General features: G+C 41.4%; 1 protein-coding gene across 1 annotated transcript; it reads right to left on the reverse strand.

The window, feature by feature from the left end:
• Positions 1-3,345: 3,345 nt before the first annotated feature.
• On the reverse strand, positions 3,346-19,076 carry LOC131935417 (uncharacterized). The gene is made up of 9 exons (XM_059291819.1): positions 17,819-19,076; positions 17,407-17,481; positions 14,354-14,453; positions 13,305-13,428; positions 12,171-12,431; positions 11,238-11,426; positions 9,539-9,733; positions 7,205-7,323; positions 3,346-3,566 (listed from the first exon to the last, which is right to left on the reverse strand). The coding sequence occupies exons 1-9, from the start codon at positions 18,615-18,617 to the stop codon at positions 3,536-3,538; spliced, it is 1,893 nt and encodes a 630-aa protein (XP_059147802.1). The 5' UTR covers positions 18,618-19,076; the 3' UTR covers positions 3,346-3,535.
• Positions 19,077-19,089: the final 13 nt, after the last annotated feature.

The raw sequence follows: 19,089 nt of genomic DNA on the forward strand, positions 1-19,089 counted from the left end.
CTCCGGACATATCTTCGGTTGCTGAGGAGTAAACCGCATAATTTGATTGGTCACAAAGCCGCGTGGAATGCCGTAACGAAGGCTGTGATTAGTCGGCGAATGAGAAATAAGGTCGCCGATGAAAAAAGAAGAGCCCGCGAAAAGCCGATATTCAAATTAGGAATAACCCAAATCAGCATCGGTGGAATGTTCATCTTTTACTTCGTTAAAAGTGTTAATCATAATCAACGGTACAGCCTGCAGTGCTCGGAAACCACTTTTAATCGGCTTCATAGCATGGATTTTCACATAGGGGCCTATTTATATGTCTAAATAGAAACTTCAATTTTAAGTTTTTTAAATCGATATGGAATATATATTCTATGCAGTGGCGTAGCAAGGTTTGGGTATCACCCGGTGCGGCACTTAATGGTGTCTCCCCCCAGAGGCGTAGCGATTTTCACCCCCTCCACTCAAACTTTCGTTTTGCACCCCTCCCCTCAAACTGTCGATTTGCACCCACCCCCCCCTCCACCGTTGTTGGGATTTGTCAAATTTGCTCTATTTAACACTCGAATGAATCACTTAATTAAGTGGAATTATAATTTTTCTCTCTATATTGTGCTATTTTTTGCCTTGGTGTCACACCTTAAATGGTGTCACCCGGTGCGGTCCACACCCCCCACCCCGCCCCCCCCCTCGCTACGCCACTGATTCTATATATAAAACCATATATATATATATATATATATATATATATATATATACATACATACATACATATATATATATATATATATATATATATATATATATATATATATATATATATATATATATATATATATATATATATACTAGGCATGCTGCCCAGCTTCGCTTAGGCTTTCGAAAACATTGAGAATTTGAATGCTTAATTAAATCGCCCATATAAGGCGCCGATCAGTCGAGGTCAGTTTTGACCCCCTCATCGTAGACTTTTCGGCAAACCGGCCCCCGTGTTCTGTCGCCCCAAGGCAAGATCCTGCCAAATTTGAAGCGCCTGCGGCGCCGGCAAGTGCCCTATCGGGCACCCGACAACTTATCTTTATAGATCATCTAGGTCTAGATCTAGAATCTCTAGATCTATATGTCACTATATGATCTAGAATATATAGATCTAGATGATCTAGAATATCTAGATCTAGATCAATATCTAGATCTAGAATCTCTAGATCTAGAATCAAAATAGATAAAATATTTTTTTTAAGTTTAGGCCGAGAAAATCGTATTGTATACATTTCATAGCGTACATAGCTCTAAATCATATTTGAATAAAATTCATAAAAAACGTTTTAATAACAAGCTTTTATGTAATGATGCACTAAAAAGTAGAAAATAAATTATAGACTGCTATTTAAATAACTATAAAGAAAAGCGTGGGTCACTTTAGTATCTATTGGATACCTTTACTAATGTTAAGGAAGACACCCACGCTTTTCTTTATAGTTATTTAAATAGTAGTCTATAATTTATTTTCTACTTTTTAGTGCATCATTACATAAAAGCTTGTTATTAAAACGTTTTTTATGAATTTTTTTTCAGTACTTTACATGTTTTATTTACAATAGAGTTACATGACTAAAAACCATTGCGCGCCTACTGAACATCACGTTCAGTAGGCGCGCAATTGTTTTTGAACGCAGCCATTACGTGATGGCGCAGCTATTGAAGGTGATGACGCGTGTGGTGTGGTTGGCTAGACATGCCTACTAATTCGGTCCAAATCTTAATTAATTAATAAAAAATTAATTAGGCATCCAATTAAGTCAAATTTAGTTTCAGATTGCATTGTCTTCATGTCTTGACCCACGTGCCAACTGTGAATCGTATCGGTCAAGTAGAACTGTCCGAATTTTCACTCCTGCGTTTCCGTCTAGACAGACTGACGACAGACTGACGACAGACTGACGAGGAAGTGAGTTAAATAAAAGCTTGTAAAAACAGTTCATTTCTTTTTATTCTAAACTCGGAAGATGACGTCGTCAGTTTCGTGCTCTTTTTTTAGTGTAAACAATAAGCGACGTCATTGTTAAATGCGTTCTTGTCCCAAGTTTAAACACTTTTCCGGTTGCATACATAATACTGTTTCTCTACATTCGAATACCCCTTTATTTTTTATTTTTCTTCTTTAAATAAAATTGTGGTTATACATTTAAAACATCTTACATATTATTTTCAACAAAAGTCCGTATAAAGGTATCCATATATGGCTGCCGATTCTGACGTGATGTCCGGCGAAAATATTTTGCGGACAGAGAGAGAGAGAGAGAGAGAAGAGCGCACATGGCCTTTTATATATTAGGATATATATATATATATATATATATATATATATATATATATATATATATATATATATATATATATATATATATGTGTGTGTGTGTGTGTATGTGTGTGTGTTTATATGCCTATTTTAATTTATATCGAATTTAATCATTCATAGCTACCGAAAGATGATTGATCGGTGTCTTATAAGTGGTAATCCCAAAAATGAATAACTCTTGCCAGCTCTTAAATTTAGCGAGGGAAAATCATATTTTGTTTCCACACTATTTGGGTCGATCTCTATTAAAATTAGGCCAAGCGTTACGTTATGTAATCAAATCTTCACAGGTCGTGACCCGATAACGGAGACAAATGCTGCTATTAACCATCGAATGTATCGTCTCGCTGACCTAAAACCAACTCCCTACTGAATGAGAACTAAAAAGCCAATTTGGCACATACAAATCCATACCGCGATTTGGCCTGTTTTGTTTTGTCTCTTTGTGTCCTGCCTCAGTAAATAAGTTTATACATTTGCAAATAATAACGAAACAAAGTTTTAAAATTATAAAAAAAACTTGATAATATTGATATGAAAATAAAAAAAACAATTAAATGTTGATTGTACTAAAGTATAAAAATCGAAAAATGTAATATATAAATGAGTAGATTTTGAAATTGCTCTTGCACGAATTAGCGAGAATTTTGTCTGCTCAATCGAGCAGTACTAAAACAAACTTCCTACTGAGTGAGAACTAAAATGCCTATTTCGTACATTCAAATCAATGTCAGCCATTCGGCCTGGTTTTTTCCCTTTGTGTTTTGTACAAGTAAACACATTCATACAACTGAAAACTGTAACGAGACAGAAATTTTCAATGTTCATTAACAAAAAAAAAAAAAAAACACAATTTTTAAAGAGCTGCTGATTTTTAATACTTATATATATATATATATATATATATATATATAAATATATATATATATATATATATATATATATATATATATATATATATATATATATATATATATATATATATATATACAGAGAGAGAGATATGTAAGTATATATAGGGCTATATATACTTTGCTCATCTTCCTAATATGAAATACAAACTTTTTTGTAAAAACGAAACATTCTATTAAAACGATATAATCTAATAGCTGAGGCGAACGAATCTTGGTGCTGTCCCAAATCACGATTTTCACTGCTCAGTTTTAGAGTTGTATTTACATAGCCATACTAGTAGTGTTTTATTCCCAATTCCTTGTCTCTGTGTAAAAAAAACTTGGCTTTAGAGACGAGTAAATAAAATATATTCAAAGGTAAAAGATCGCTGATAAATGGCGTACTCTCCTGTGCAGAGTTTCTTCCAGGCATCTTTTCGGGGGAAGGAGCCCCCTCCCAGTGTTCCCTCTAAGCTGCGCGGCTGCGCGGCCGCGCAGCACTTTCAAATGTGCCGCGCAGACATTTTCTGATGCCGCGCACAGATTATCAGAAAGTCGGGCAAGCCTGATTCACTAAACAAATTGTGGCCAGTGGCTTGAATTAAGCGACATTTTTAGTACCTGTTTTGTTAAACGAACAGTCTTTGTGTTTTGGGGCCTCGACCAAACTGATACTTAAAGCTTGTGACCCCTGGGGGAGGGGGTGACCTCGGTTGTCATACCACAGGTCTAGTTAATGACTTAACTCTCAACTGAGCGGGGCGGGTACCGATGTGATGTCTGGGTGACCTTCCCCCTGCTTGATTTAATGGTTTACCCCAAAACTGACCGTAAAAGGGATTGTGGCTAGTAGCTGACCATGCAAGGTTTTATTTTCTATTGTCACTGCCCTCCCCCATCTCCCAACCCCACCCACCTCTTTGATACTATGACGGTTTATCCAAGTCAGATGCAAATTCTAGGTTACTTAAGGTGGATGTGTTTTACTCTGTTGGTTTAAGGATTTATATAATGTATATCCAATTCTTGGGATTATTACGTGCACCTGGATCGAACTGTTTCAGTATTCACAGACTGGTTTAGTAAATAAGGAATAAAAGTTTACTACTCTGTGCTATTTGAAAATGTTGAAAAGAAAAATGTGTGCAACAAGCGGTAAAACAATGCAGCAAAAAAAAAAAAAAGCGAGATATTCGTTTAAACTGGAATGGCTCAAAGTTAAAGTAACAACCGATACGCCAGATTCTAAGAATGTTTCAGTTGAATTAAGAAGCATCTATGAATATTTAGATGAGATTGGACTGAAGTGTAAGTTCTGTGCTGCTAGTACTTGTAACAAAACCAACAAAGACAACGAATTTGTCACAGGAAAGCGTTAGGAATCATGGAAGCTTGACTACTGTAAACGTCATTTGTCTCGTGTTCACGTATAAAATGTTGCGATTGTGTACAACCGCTCAAATGGGACTGGTCTTAAACGTCTGCTGGTTGAAACTTACACTGAGCGAGAAGAACGAATTGAACAAAATGAGCGCCAGCGGTCAAACGAGGATCAAGTTCGAATTCTAATGGATAATGTTCTTCTTACCATAAGGATGCACGCCTCGATGCTGTCGGTACAACTGATTCATAACCACATGGTGAAGTATGTTTCTATACCAGACAGTTGACAGAACTTCGAGTAGCATCGTTCCACACGCTTATAGTTGATGAAAGTACTGACATAACAGTACATAAAATGCTAATCTTTTATTTTCAATTTCGTCCTCAATTCTTTATTCTACAAAACCGTTTTTGGTGGAATAATTCAGCTTACCGCATGTGATGCCTCAGCTCTGGAGGCAGCCATAACACAGTACTACACTGAACATCAACTTGAAATGAACCGCTTGGTAATGATAACATCAGACGGGGCATCGGTTATGTTGGGCCGTAGGAAGGGATTAGCTGCTTTACTGAAGGCTAAGGTCCCCCATCTTGTTGAACAGCACTGTGTTGCTCATCGATAAGACTTGGCACTTTCTGACGCTTGGAAAGATGTTAATTTGTTTAAAAATATTGAGGTTCTCTTACGCACGGTTTACACTTTATTTAGTCGATCTTCAGTTAAAAAGGGCGCACTTGAAGAATTGGCCAAGGTGCATGATATGGATGTAATTTCTTTTCGACCAATTCATGAAGTTCGTTGGTTGTCACGTCACTTTGCTGTCAGTGCTTTGGTTAGAAATATTGATGTTTTAGCTGCTTACTGTGAAGAACAAGTCCAAGACTGCAATGATCCTGTTTGTTGTTATGTTTTGAAATCATTAAGAGATCCCCTGTATCAAGTTGCTCTGTATACCGTTAATGATGTATTAACTGAATTAGCTAATCTATCAATGTTGTTGCAGCGAAGTAATTTATCATCTATTGAAGCACATCAATTTTGCATTTCTAAAATACGCAAATTAGAAGCACAATACCTGAGTGAAGATGTATATTGGAATGATAATGCCAAGAAAATTTTGAATGAAAACGTAGGAATCGACACAAGACAAATCACACAGTTTATACGATCGGTCTGCGATCATTTAAATGTAAGGTTTCCAGGAGATTAATTGCAGTTTTGGTCAGCTTTTGATCATACTGGTTTAAAAAATTGTGCGTTTGAGTTTGGCGTCAAAGAGATCAAACAACTGTGCGTTAAGTGCAAAGACTTGTTACAAACAACAAATGAAGAGTCATTTATCACGCAATACAATGACTTCAAATTTCAGATCAGTGAAAAACTCAAATCAGGTTCAGTAAATTCACTAACTGAAATCGCAGGAGTTACTTTAAACGATGAACAAATTAGCTCACTGGCAAAGTTAATTGACATATGCTGTACTTTTCAAGCATCCAGCGCTGATTGCAAGCGAGGTTTTAGTCTTATGAACAGCATTAAAGTGCAAGCACGAAATAGACTTGAAGTCACACATTTGGAGAATCTAATGCGAATTAAATTATATCTAAATGCTGGAGAGGATGTGGATTTAAACAAAGCATATAAGGTGTGGAAGCAAGGCAAGGTTAGACGCGAGAAATTGCAATAAATGCCCATGAAAGGTTAGCTAATTTTGTTTTCAAGTCAGCTTTTTAAAATGGTTAACATGTTAAACTGTTGTATTTGTATTACCGTTATGGTATTAACATTATTAACATATGATTGCAATACACTAACATAGTAAGTCGACCATATAACATGTTGTCTAAGTATAACTCTGAAAGTTTCTGTTGTGTATTTTATTTTATTTTGATGGGATTCGTATCTTCTTTTAATTGCATACGTTTCACTAGTCCTACACATTATACTATTAATTTATCAAAATGCATGCCTTCATTACTCTGCTTAATTGCAAGCCTAAACATACATATAAAGTTGCCCAAGTCATTTTTAGCACCGCGCACACAACATATTTTTTGCAAACACACTCTGGGTCCTTAGAGGGAACATTGCCCCCTCCCCCCGAAGAAAGTCTACCGCCCCCCCACCCCCGAACGAAATGAAATTTATATAGAAAATATATACTTTTAACGGTGTCGCCCCCACCCCCCCCCCCCCCCCCCCCGAAATTTTCAAGTGCCCCCTTGGAGAAAAAAGTCTGGAAGAAACACTGCTCCTGTGGGAGGAAGGTTAGGTTGGATTGTAAAGCGTGACGTCATTTCTGTACAAAACCCAACAGTAAATAATAAAAAGTTAACGTTTTGGAAATATGCTACGGTGTGTGTAGGCAATGTGTTGGTCAAGACAGCTAGACACAGGCCACATCTTGCACAATTTACACAGACGTAATGTGTAGTTCAAGTGTTCATACAGGCAGCGAATCTGGTCCAAATAAATAAGATCATCCATCCTTCAATTAAATCCATACATATACATACACTCAAACACATGAGTATGCGTGTGTATTTGTGTATGTTTGTGTGCCTGTGTACAACTCACTTCTTCCACTGTTTAGCACATTTAGCGTTTTTCTTCGGGTCTGCCACAAAATTTCCCTTCTGCTGATGGACTAAAGATGGCGCTAGCTCCAGCCTTAGTTTATCGGTTGACATGATTAGCTGTAACAAAAATAGTTTTATTCCGTAATGTGTCGGTGGACATGATTAGCTGTAACAAAAATAGTTTTATTCCGTAATGTGTCGGTGGACATGATTAGCTGTAACAAAAATAGTTTTATTAGGTAATGTGTACTTGCTGTGTGTAAAAGTATGATACTAATAGATTTGTAATTGTAAATAGATTTTTTTTTTTTAAAATATTGATTGAAATCATTTTAATATTTCTCACGATGTTTATATGACACTCCACTGTAGTATGAGTGAGGTCACTAGTGTGTGTATGTGTGTGTGCATGTGTGTATGTGTGTATGTGTGTGTGTGTGTGTGCGTGCGCGAGATAATATGTATCCGCATTGGGTGACTACATAAGATAATTGTCTGGTGAAATCTAGAAGTCATATTATCCCTAAGATAACTTTCTACTTTCATTGTTGTTTTGCCAATCTTTTTTTTTCCATTATAACAAAACGTTTACATTTTTAATTGACTACTTCTTTCCCTTCTGAACTGTGAAAGTGTACTCTTTTACCTTATGGCTTTCTCTCGCCCTTTCTTTCTGAGACAAGAGATTTGAATGGTGAGCTAGTACGTGATGATGAATGCTTTTTTCTGGGAGGTTTTTATCACAAAAGCAGCAACTGAAGTTGGTTTCGCTGTTGTGTTTTTCCGTGTAGTGTCGATGTAAGTCATTGTGAATTTTTGCATCATTACAGAAGTTGCATTGTTTGAGATAAGTGTGTTCTGTTCTTTCGTGATTTAGTACTTCCTTAACTGTTTGGTACGAGCTTGGGCAGAAGCTGCATGTTAGGTGATCGTGGATTAGTTTCTCGATTTTTTTGGATTTAGTTATTTTTTCTTGTTCTGTGGGACTCGTTTGATATTTCCTTTTTGTTGACGAGGCGGTTTCTATTTCTGAATCCGGGTCTGTTGCTTCTGTCTCTGGGTCTTTTGCTGCGTCCTTGGTTGGATGGTTTTGGATTTTGCTTGATGATGGAGCTTGTGGTGCAGTATTTTGCGCTGAAGATTGGTCCTTGGGCGTTAACTCTGGGTTGAAAGCTTGGCATTGGTTGGTCCAATGAAGAGTTGAGGAGCAGAATTGGCACGCCTGCCTTCTTCCAGCAACTGCTATAAGGATGTTCAGTGATTTATTTGTGTAATTTAGTTGAATGTAATGTGGGATGGTTGTTGGGTTGTCGGTGTATATAGTGAAGCTGCGGTTACTAGTGTGGGGGATCGTAGTTATGGATGGTTCTTTGTTGCTGTAGGGTCGTAATGCTTGTATGAGAGTGTCGTTGTTGAGCGTGGGGGGTACCCATCTAAGGGTCCCATTGATCTTGTTTTTTTCGTGTAGTGTGAAGTGCAGTGTGTATGGGCCGTGAGTTTTGTGTGTGTTGTGTAACGTGGTAACATCAAAGGCTTGAGAGGTGAAAAACCAAGTGTCTGCTCTGCCATAATTTAGAAGAAGGATCTGCTGGTTGCTGATTAGTTGTCTTAAGATGTGGCCTCGCAGGTTTGGTTGACCTTTTGAGGTGATCAGAACTTGAATAGTGGGTGTTTCTGCTGGGTACAGGTCTGGGCACTCTTCCTTAGGTAGGTTCAGGATTGTTGTAGTTTTGGCTGAAAAGGATTGGGCCCAGGATTTCATTAAGCCACCCGAATCGTAGTCCGGGTGGCTCCTCTCCAGGTCTCTCGACTCAGAGGGAACAATCAAGGGTGCAACCCCTCTTTCCTCGCTGGTAATTTTTGCATACGACATCGTAGAGTTGAGGAATCTAATACATATACCTAATATATAAAGCTCAATTCTGTATGTAAAAATAGATTTTTGTGTAGCATTATTTTTTTAAAATACTTTTATTTGCAATTAAAACAAGTACATCAACATCACATTTTTTACATAGTTTCAAATGAAAACTAAAGGTTTTGAACATGTACATAATGAATATTTACATGATGTCATGTATATGATTATAAAAAAATTGCAAAGGATGACAGTGTAGCATTAATTTTTAAAACTGATGAGTACTAAATTATTACTTAAAACGATGAAATCGTCTAATATAAGCATTTGCATTACAGTAGTTGTTACTGTATCGCACGGCTGCGTAGAAGAGATTTTGTCACGGAAAATGGGTCATAGACTATCGGATTTAGTGATTTAATTTCTTTCTGTAGTGTTTGTTGTTGTTTTTTGTTGTTGTTTTTTTCAACCCACCGGTTCGAGGTGATACTGGTCGCGCGATTTCTTGTTTGGAGATTTTGATCTGCTTCTCTCCCTTGTAACACTGGGTAAGCGTGGAGTTACCTCCCCTGTCCCATCTGTCGTGTCGGGCTCGACTTCTTGGTAGTCCGTCCAGAGGTGGGCGTTGTCCAGGGCCACACGGTCGCCGTCCTCAGCCTGTTGGACGGCCTGTGGGAGACGTTTTCAATTGGAGTCAGCTGTGACAGTTTTAATTGGAGTCAGTTGTGACAGTTTTAATTGGAGTCAGTTGTGACAGTTTTAATTGGAGTCAGTTGTGACAGTTCTAATTGGAGTCAGTTGTGACAGTTTTAATTGGAGTCAGCCGTGACAGTTTTAATTGGAGTCAGTTGTGACAGTTTTAATTGGAGTCAGTTGTGACAGTTTTAATTGGAGTCAGCTGTGACAGTTTTAATTGGAGTCAGCTGTGACAGTTTTAATTGGAGTCAGCTGTGACAGTTTTAATTGGAGTCAGTTGTGACAGTTTTAATTGGAGTCAGCTGTGACAGTTTTAATTGGTGTCAGCTGTGACAGTTTTAATTGGAGTCAGTTGTGACAGTTTTAATTGGAGTCAGTTGTGATTGTGGCTTTGATAACGGGAGGGTAAACAAACACACGCATGAGTCTGGTCACTGCAAATACTAGAAGGCAGTGGCGTAGCGAGGTCGGGTGTCACCCGGTGCGGCACTTAATGGTGTCACCCCCCCCCCCCCCAGAGGCGTTGCGACCCTTCCCGGGGACAAACTTTCAAGTTTTCGCTTTGCACCCCCCCCCCCTCAAACTTTCGATTTGCACCCCCCAATCAAGTTTTCGATTTGCACCCCCCCCTCAAACTTTCGATTTGCACCCCCCCCCTCAAGTTTTTCTCTATATATTTTGCTATTTTTTGCCTTGGTGTAACCCCCCTAAATGGTGTCACCCGGTGCGGTCCGCCCCCCCGCCCCCCCCTTGCTACGCCCCTGCTAGAAGGCAATGTGTGGTATAATGTCTTTAATATTCCTTGAGATGGTCGGTGTAGCTACAATGAAGTCAGAGAATGGATTATTTGCGTCATCTAGGTTGGTGGACTACATAAGTCATGTGAGTCTAGGTGGGTGGGGGTGGGCGGACTAGTAATCAAATACTGCCACATGTAGAGATACGAGTCAAATACTGGCACATGTAGAGAAACAAGTCAAATACTGACACATTTAGAAGAACGAGTCAAATACTGGCACATATAGAGAAACAAGTCAAATACTGTCACATGAAGAGAAACTAGTCAAATACTGGCACATATAGAGAAACAAGTCAAATACTGGCACAAGTAGAGATACAAGTCAAATACTGGCACATGTATAGACTATAGAAACAAGTCAAATACCGTCACATGTAGAGAAACAAGTCAAATACTGGCACATGTAGAGAAACAATTCAAATACCGTCACATGTAGAGAAACAAGTCAAATACTGGCACATGTAGAGAAACAAGTCAAATACTGCCATGTGTAGAGAAACAAGTCAAATACCGGCACATGTAGAGAAACAAGTCAAATACTGGCACATGTAGAGAAACAAGTCAAATACTGGCATATGTAGAGAAACAAGTCAAATACCGTCACATGTAGAGAAACAAGTCAAATACCGTCACATGTAGAGAAACAAGTCAAATACTGTCACATGTAGAGAAACCAACCTTGGCCATGGCCTGGTACTTAGCCGCACGAATCTGCTCCTTGATGGTCTTGTAGTCGCATCCTTCAGGGGAGGTAAATCTCTCCCGCCGCCATATTGCTTGGGCTGTTGTTTTGGTTTTCTTCGCCTCGAGCTTCTTAAAGGCTTGTGGCGAAAACTGGCGCCCTCTGGCGTTGCTGCCTTGCAAAAACTTGTTCAGACAAACAGGTATTAGAAAATCTACTAAGAAAGAAACATAATATATTCTAACAAAAAAGTCTGTTCGGGACAGAGTTTCTTCCAGGCATCTCTTCGAGATGGAATTTATATAGTAAACATATACTTTTACTATTGTCCCCCCCCCCCCGGGAAATGTAGACCGCCCCTCCCCGGAAATATCAAGTCTACCCCCCTCCCCCGAACTAAATGGAATTTATATAGAAATATATACTTTTATATACTCTTCAGTGTGATAAGCCACCCATCCGTTCATTCTTTGCGCTCTTTCTGAAAAAATAGATCAAGCAGATCGCAAAATGCCGCTGCAGCCAGAGTTTCTTCCAGGCATCTCTTTTTTACCGCCCCCCCCCCCCCCGAACGAAATGAAATTTATATAATTTATATAGAAAATATGTACTTTTAACAGTGTCCGCCCCCCCCCCCCGAAGAAAGTTTACCGCCCCCCCCGAAAATTTCAAGTCCCCCCCCCCCCCCCCCGGAGAAAAAAGTCTGGAAGAAACACTGAGAAACACAATACCTAATAAGTCCCTTGTTCAAGTTAGAGTAGTTAATTTTTATTTTTAAAAAGTCAAGTGTATGAATACAAACATATTAAGGAATTATTTTTTTCAAGAAAACATAATCCTCTTTTTTCTTTTCAGATTAAGTCGCCGTGTACGTTTTCACTAAAATTTCGCTTTGCCGCTAAACTGTCTAAACGGTAAGTGGACGCTACCTGATAGTGGTCACTGACGACTTCCGCTTTCAACACTTCGAAAGGTTTCACTCGGTAGGCATAGGGTCCTGTGTAGGGGGGTAGACTTCCAAGGTAGCGACAGTCGTCTGCTTCAGTTTTGGTCCTCTTCGTCTTGGGTCGCTCGTTCGGGCGGATGTAGGTGGCGCCATATATGCTGTGTGTTTTGATGACGCGTTTTTCCAACTCAGACGGGCCTGCCCTCTCCTGAGCTTTGAGTTTGAGGAGAGTTGGGGAAGTTTCCTGGAGGTGAAAACAATTAGGCCTAGTTAATGTATTAGTCGTGAGGTTGGTTGAACCAATTGAATAGGGGTCGCGCTGTGCTTATGTAATCTTATCAACTTTTGCCCTCCTCTACCTCCCACCTGCTATCGCTTTTATGTCGTCATAAAAGCCCCCTCCCCCAAATTAATTATTAAGGCCTTGTTCCACCACACCCCCCCCCCCCCACTTAAAACTACACACCTCCACTCCCCCAGTTTTCATGCCATTAATGGACATCACCTAGTGGTCTATATACCAATTGTATGAGTGGCTGGCGATCTTTGACTGGACGTTTAAAATATGCTGCATTTATTATTATCACACAAAAAAACACAAACATATTGGACCATTTTAATACACCACATAACACAGACACATGTTTAAAAATGTTAGTTATAATAAAGCATATCAAAATTGTCAGACGTGACTTAACACAAACACGCACATCACACAAGTCAGACATGACCACACACAAGTCAGACATGACCTAACACACACATCACACATATCAGACATGACCTCACACAGACACACACATCACACACGTAAGACATGACCTAACACACACATCACACATCAGACATGACCTCACACAGACACACATCAGACATGACCTCACACACACATCACACATCAGACATGACCTCACACAGACACACATCACACACGTAAGACATGACCTCACACACACATCACACATCAGACATGACCTCACACAGACACACATCACACACGTAAGACATGACCTTACACACACATCACACATCAGACATGACCTCACATAGACACACACATCACACAACTCAGACATGACCTCACACAAGTCATACATGACCTAACACAGACACCTACAGAACGGAGCTTGAAGGCCTGGATTGGGACGGGTACGGGGTTGAGATAGATCCTAGCAACTCTCTCGTCCTTCAGTAACTGGCGCTGCTCGCTGTCCAGCTCCTCACACAGAATTTCTTTTCTCCTGCCAACACATAGGGTCATACTCGTCTAATTACAGTGTGTCATACTGCCAACACAGAGAGTCATACTCGTCTAATTACAGTGTGTCATACTCTAGTGAGACAAGTACACACTCAGGGACGTTTTGTTGACTTGAAACCGGATTCGACCTCGAGACTTTCGGGTTAGCAGTCGTATGCTCTACCATTTGACCACGTCAAGATCACAGAAACAGGTGAACTCTACTTGACCTGCCCCATACTCTTGTTATTAGACAGTTTAGCATTTGGTTTCTTCTTCTTCTTCTTCGTTCTTAATTGAGAATATGATGGAGGATTTAGACAACAAGCTCAACTTCGTGAACAAACCGGACTGTGGTCTCCAGATCAGCAGGTGCCCTATATAATTTTTCCCTGAGTGGGGTGAGTAGGGGCCAGTGTCTGACTCGCGCCTGGCTATATAAAGAACATTCCTGAAGGACGTGCTCCGTATTCTCCGGGGCCTTGCCACAAGGGCATATTTCGCCACACCCAATTTTTAGTTTTTTTTATGCATGTGCTGATTTAGTCTGTTGTGGCCTGTTCTGAGTCGAAAGATTATGTATTGTTGTTTTCGTGTCAAAGAATAAATCTTTTTACTTATTTGTGTAGCTTAAGTTGACATAGCCAACTGTGTGTGTAGGCTAACTTATAGAGTTGTTTGGAGGTCAGGTACCCATTAGAGGTGGGTATTGTCAGGAGACTACATATTTTATCAGTGCTCTATCAGAGAACTCTGAGAGAAATATCGTTTGAGATAGTATGTGGATAAAAATGAAGAATAGAAGTAGGTATAATGTTGGGGATTTAATATACACACACAGACACAGACCCAAAGAACACACACACACAGACACAGACAGTCAAACACACACACAGACATACACACAGACATACACACCGACCAACCTTTTGTACAAGAGACCTGGAAGATATTTTTGGGGTATCACCGGAAGATGCTGATACAAGCTTGGTGGAATTTCATTATACCAAAACTGTTTCTTTCTCGCTGAAGAGGTTAAAAAATATGCATTACCAAATACTACAGCTCAAGCGAATTCTTCCACCTCCACCCCTACTCCCTCATACTCTGAAACTATTAAACTGCTATTTAGTATTGAGAACAAAATTAACATAACAAACTTCATAACGAGTTTGTTGTTTTCTGTAATGTTAGATCTTTTAATTATGCCCTCTGGGATTTTAGAAATCGAGTTCAGTTCTCCATAGGTGTGAATTCGATGAAGTCATTGAGCCAGAGGCGTAGCGATGGGGGGCGGAGGGGGGGGGGTACATATGTCCCCGGGCGCTGACCTTAGGGGGCGCCAAAATGGGTTGGAAAAACATTTTAAAATGTCATGTTAGCTGCATTTTTGCCTTAACATTTTTATGGGGGTGCAAATCGAAAGTTTGAGGGGGGGGGGGGGGGCTGCAAATCGAAAGTTTGAGGGGGGGGGGGTCCAAATTGAAAATTTTCTCCTGAGGGGGGTGCCAAATTGAAAGTTTGTCCCCGGGCGCCGGGAAGGGTCGCTACGCCTCTGCATTGAGCCCACCCAGTTCTGTGTGGTAACTGATTACAGACGCTTCTAGAAAACAGTTACATTTTATAGGTACACCAACAATTTAGCTGAGGTTTTTGTTTAGTAAATGGTATTGTTATTTAGATCAGTTTAAGTGGCAGGGTCCTAGAAAGGTTCACGGCTAAGATTTTGTGTTAAGGTACGTTAACACATAGGTCATTATCTTACTCCCAGTGCCTAGACATAACTTGATATTAGCCTAACATCTTGACCATTGTCCTACTCCCAGTGCCTAGACCTAAGTTTATATTAGCCTAACATCTTGACCATTGTCCTGCTCCCAGTGCCTAGACCTAAGTTTATATTAGCCTAACATCTTGACCATTGTCCTACTCCCAGTGCCTAGACCTAACTTGATATTAGCCTAACATCTTGACCATTGTCCTGTTCCCAGTGGGTGCCAACGACATGACCTTAACCTACCAGTGGGTGCCACATGACCTTAACCTACCAGTGGGTGCCACATGACCTTAACCTACCAGTGGGTGCCACATGACCTTAACCTACCAGTGGGTGCCACATGACCTTAACCTACCAGTGGGTGCCACATGACCTTAACCTACCAGTGGGTGCCACATGACCTTAACCTACCAGTGGGTGCCACGACATGACCTTAACCTACCAGTGGGTGCCACATGACCTTAACCTACCAGTGGGTGCCACATGACCTTAACCTACCAGTGGGTGCCACATGACCTTAACCTACCAGTGGGTGCCACGACATGACCTTAACCTACCAGTGGGTGCCACGACATGACCTTAACCTACCAGTGGGTGCCACGACGTGACCTTAACCTACCAGTGGGTGCCTCGACCTTAACCTACCAGTGGGTGCCTCGACCTTAACCTACCAGTGGGTGCCACGACATGACCTTAACCTACCAGTGGGTGCCACGACCTTAACCTACCCGTGGGTGCCACGACATGACCTTAACCTACCAATGGGTGCCACGACATGACCTTAACCTACCAGTGGGTGCCACGACACGACCTTAACCTACCAGTGGGTGCCACGACATGACCTTAACCTACCAGTGGGTGCCACGACACGACCTTAACCTACCAGTGGGTGCCACGACATGACCTTAACCTACCAGTGGGTGCCTCGACGTGACCTTAACCTACCAGTGGGTGCCACGACATGACCTTAACCTACCAGTGGGTGCCACGACATGACCTTAACCTACCAGTGGGTGCCACGACATGACCTTAACCTACCAGTGGGTGCCTCGACCTTAACCTACCAGTGGGTGACACGACCTTAACCTACCAGTGAGTGCCACGACATGACCTTAACCTACCAGTGGGTGCCTCGACGTGACCTTAACCTACCAGTGGGTGCCACGACATGACCTTAACCTACCAGTGGGTGCCACGACATGACCTTAACCTACCAGTGGGTGCCACGACATGACCTTAACCTACCAGTGGGTGCCTCGACCTTAACCTACCAGTGGGTGACACGACCTTAACCTACCAGTGGGTGCCACGACACGACCTTAACCTACCAGTGGGTGCCACGACATGACCTTAACCTACCAGTGGGTGCCACGACATGACCTTAACCTACCAGTGGGTGCCACGACATGACCTTAACCTACCAGTGGGTGCCACGACATGACCTTAACCTACCAGTGGGTGCCACGACACGACCTTAACCTACCAGTGGGTGCCACGACACGACCTTAACCTACCAGTGGGTGCCACGACATGACCTTAACCTACCAGTGGGTGCCTCGACCTTAACCTACCAGTGGGTGCCTCGACCTTAACCTACCAGTGGGTGCCACGACATGAGCTTAACCTACCAGTGGGTGCCACGACATGACCTTAACCTACCAGTGGGTGCCACGACATGACCTTAACCTACCAGTGGGTGCCACGACATGACCTTAACCTACCAGTGGGTGCCTCGACCTTAACCTACCAGTGGGTGCCACGACATGACCTTAACCTACCAGTGGGTGCCTCGACCTTAACCTACCAGTGGGTGCCACGACATGACCTTAACCTACCAGTGGGTGCCACGACATGACCTTAACCTACCAGTGGGTGCCACGACATGACCTTAACCTACCAGTGGGTGCCACGACATGACCTTAACCTACCAGTGGGTGCCACGACATGACCTTAACCTACCAGTGGGTGCCACGACATGACCTTAACCTACCAGTGGGTGCCACGACATGACCTTAACCTACCAGTGGGTGCCACGACATGACCTTAACCTACCAGTGGGTGCCACGACATGACCTTAACCTACCAGTGGGTGCCACGACCTTAACCTACCCGTGGGTGCCACGACATGACCTTAACCTACCAATGGGTGCCACGACATGACCTTAACCTACCAGTGGGTGCCACGACATGACCTTAACCTACCAGTGGGTGGCATCCTGACCTTTGGATTCGAGCTGGATGGATCCGATCCTTCAGTCACAACTTCCTGTTGAAGATCTTGTAGTGATTGAAAAAATTAATTAATTAAAAAAGGGAAGTCGCTCATTCATTTGATTACATTCTTTATCTATTGCTGCCATTACGTGAGCACGAGTTGCTGTTTTTCCCCGTCATAGAAATAAAACAGTTTCTATTTATCTCTTTGGCATCTCCCCCCCCCCCCCCCCCCATCCATACACCAAGGCCACTCCCAACACTCAAGTTCATGACCAGCTACATTGGTACATCCCATTTGTAGGCTCAAGTTCTTGTGAACTTTCACTAAACTTCCCTGCTACCAACACCAAGGAGTAGGAACACCCCCCCCCCCCTTCCTCCCCAAACGTTGACTCACCTGACTTTAAACTATGGGAAGGAGGGAGCGATGATGCTTCAGATGTGTAGTGTATGGTTGAACGACGATCTGCGCTTTGAAATGAGACTCGGGTATTCTCGCTTGAACTATCCGGCTTGGAACTTCCGGTGATTTTCGGCGAAGTGGTGTCTTCAGATTTGTACACAATACTTTCAAAAGGGTTAGGACTCATTTCGGTCACTTCAGCGGGACTTATTTTTGCGGAATTCAGTTGCGACGTTTTGTTTTGGAAATCCTGATCCGTGTTTTGTAGATTTCGGCTGTTTTCTGTGAGATTGGGATCTGTTTGGTCAGTGTTTTGTAAACGTGGGCTGTTGTTTTCCGATATATTTGGATCTAATTGTGGTATGTCTTGGTCAGTGTTTTGTAGATTGGGACTGTTTCTTTCGGACAACTTGGGACTTATTTGGTTTAGATCATTGCGACGTAGTTTACTGCTGCTAGTTTTAGGCGAGTTATGATCGGATGGAGGCAAGCTTTGGTCGGTGTTGGGCAGATTTGGGCTGTTGTTCTGGGTAGTGTTGGGATCAGTTTGAAGGAGGCTCTTGTCAGTAGTCTGCTGAACGGCACTGTTGACGTCAGCGTAGTCTTGTTGAGATGTTTCTGGCGACGGGTTGAGTTCATTATTTGATGATTTGTTTCGGTCAAAGTTTTTATTCCTCTTTGTAATTCGGTCAAAGTTTTTGATTCTTTCTGTAACTCTAGGTTTGTCCTCAGCTATCGTGTTCCCTAGCAGACTGTTACCTACTCTTTTCGCGTTTTCTAATGAGTTATCCATAGCTAAAAATGCGTTTTTGGCAGTTTATTACTACTAGTAAATTAAATTCAAGCTAGATTTCATTATACTACACGTAAGTCTATTAACCACTTAAAATTATTAATTAAAAATATAATCTAAAATAATTTTTAAAAATATCTCACGTTGATAATCTTTACAATAAGTTAGCAGTTAACTGTTCCATGTTTAAATTTTCTGAATGCAACAACTAAACAGATACAGTCCGTCTGAAATGTATAGACGGGCTGATTTCTAATTCAAACAATGGAGTTTTGTTCTTTCGGCAGTGGCCGCGGCAGACGGATGGAGAGACGATGACTGTGCAGACGTCTTGTAGAAAGAGCGTTTCTAACTTCATTCTGGAGAGTATCCAACCCATGGTTCATTTAAGCAGTTCTTTTAATTCTTGTTAGAAAAGGTTCAGGAAATGGAAGCTGCGTGTTTTTATCTCCACTGTTTTTAGTATCACGCA

This window comes from Physella acuta, unplaced genomic scaffold, assembly GCF_028476545.2.
Source record: "Physella acuta isolate Inbredline_101_S28 unplaced genomic scaffold, ASM2847654v3 ptg000012l, whole genome shotgun sequence".
Taxonomy (NCBI): domain Eukaryota; kingdom Metazoa; phylum Mollusca; class Gastropoda; family Physidae; genus Physella; species Physella acuta.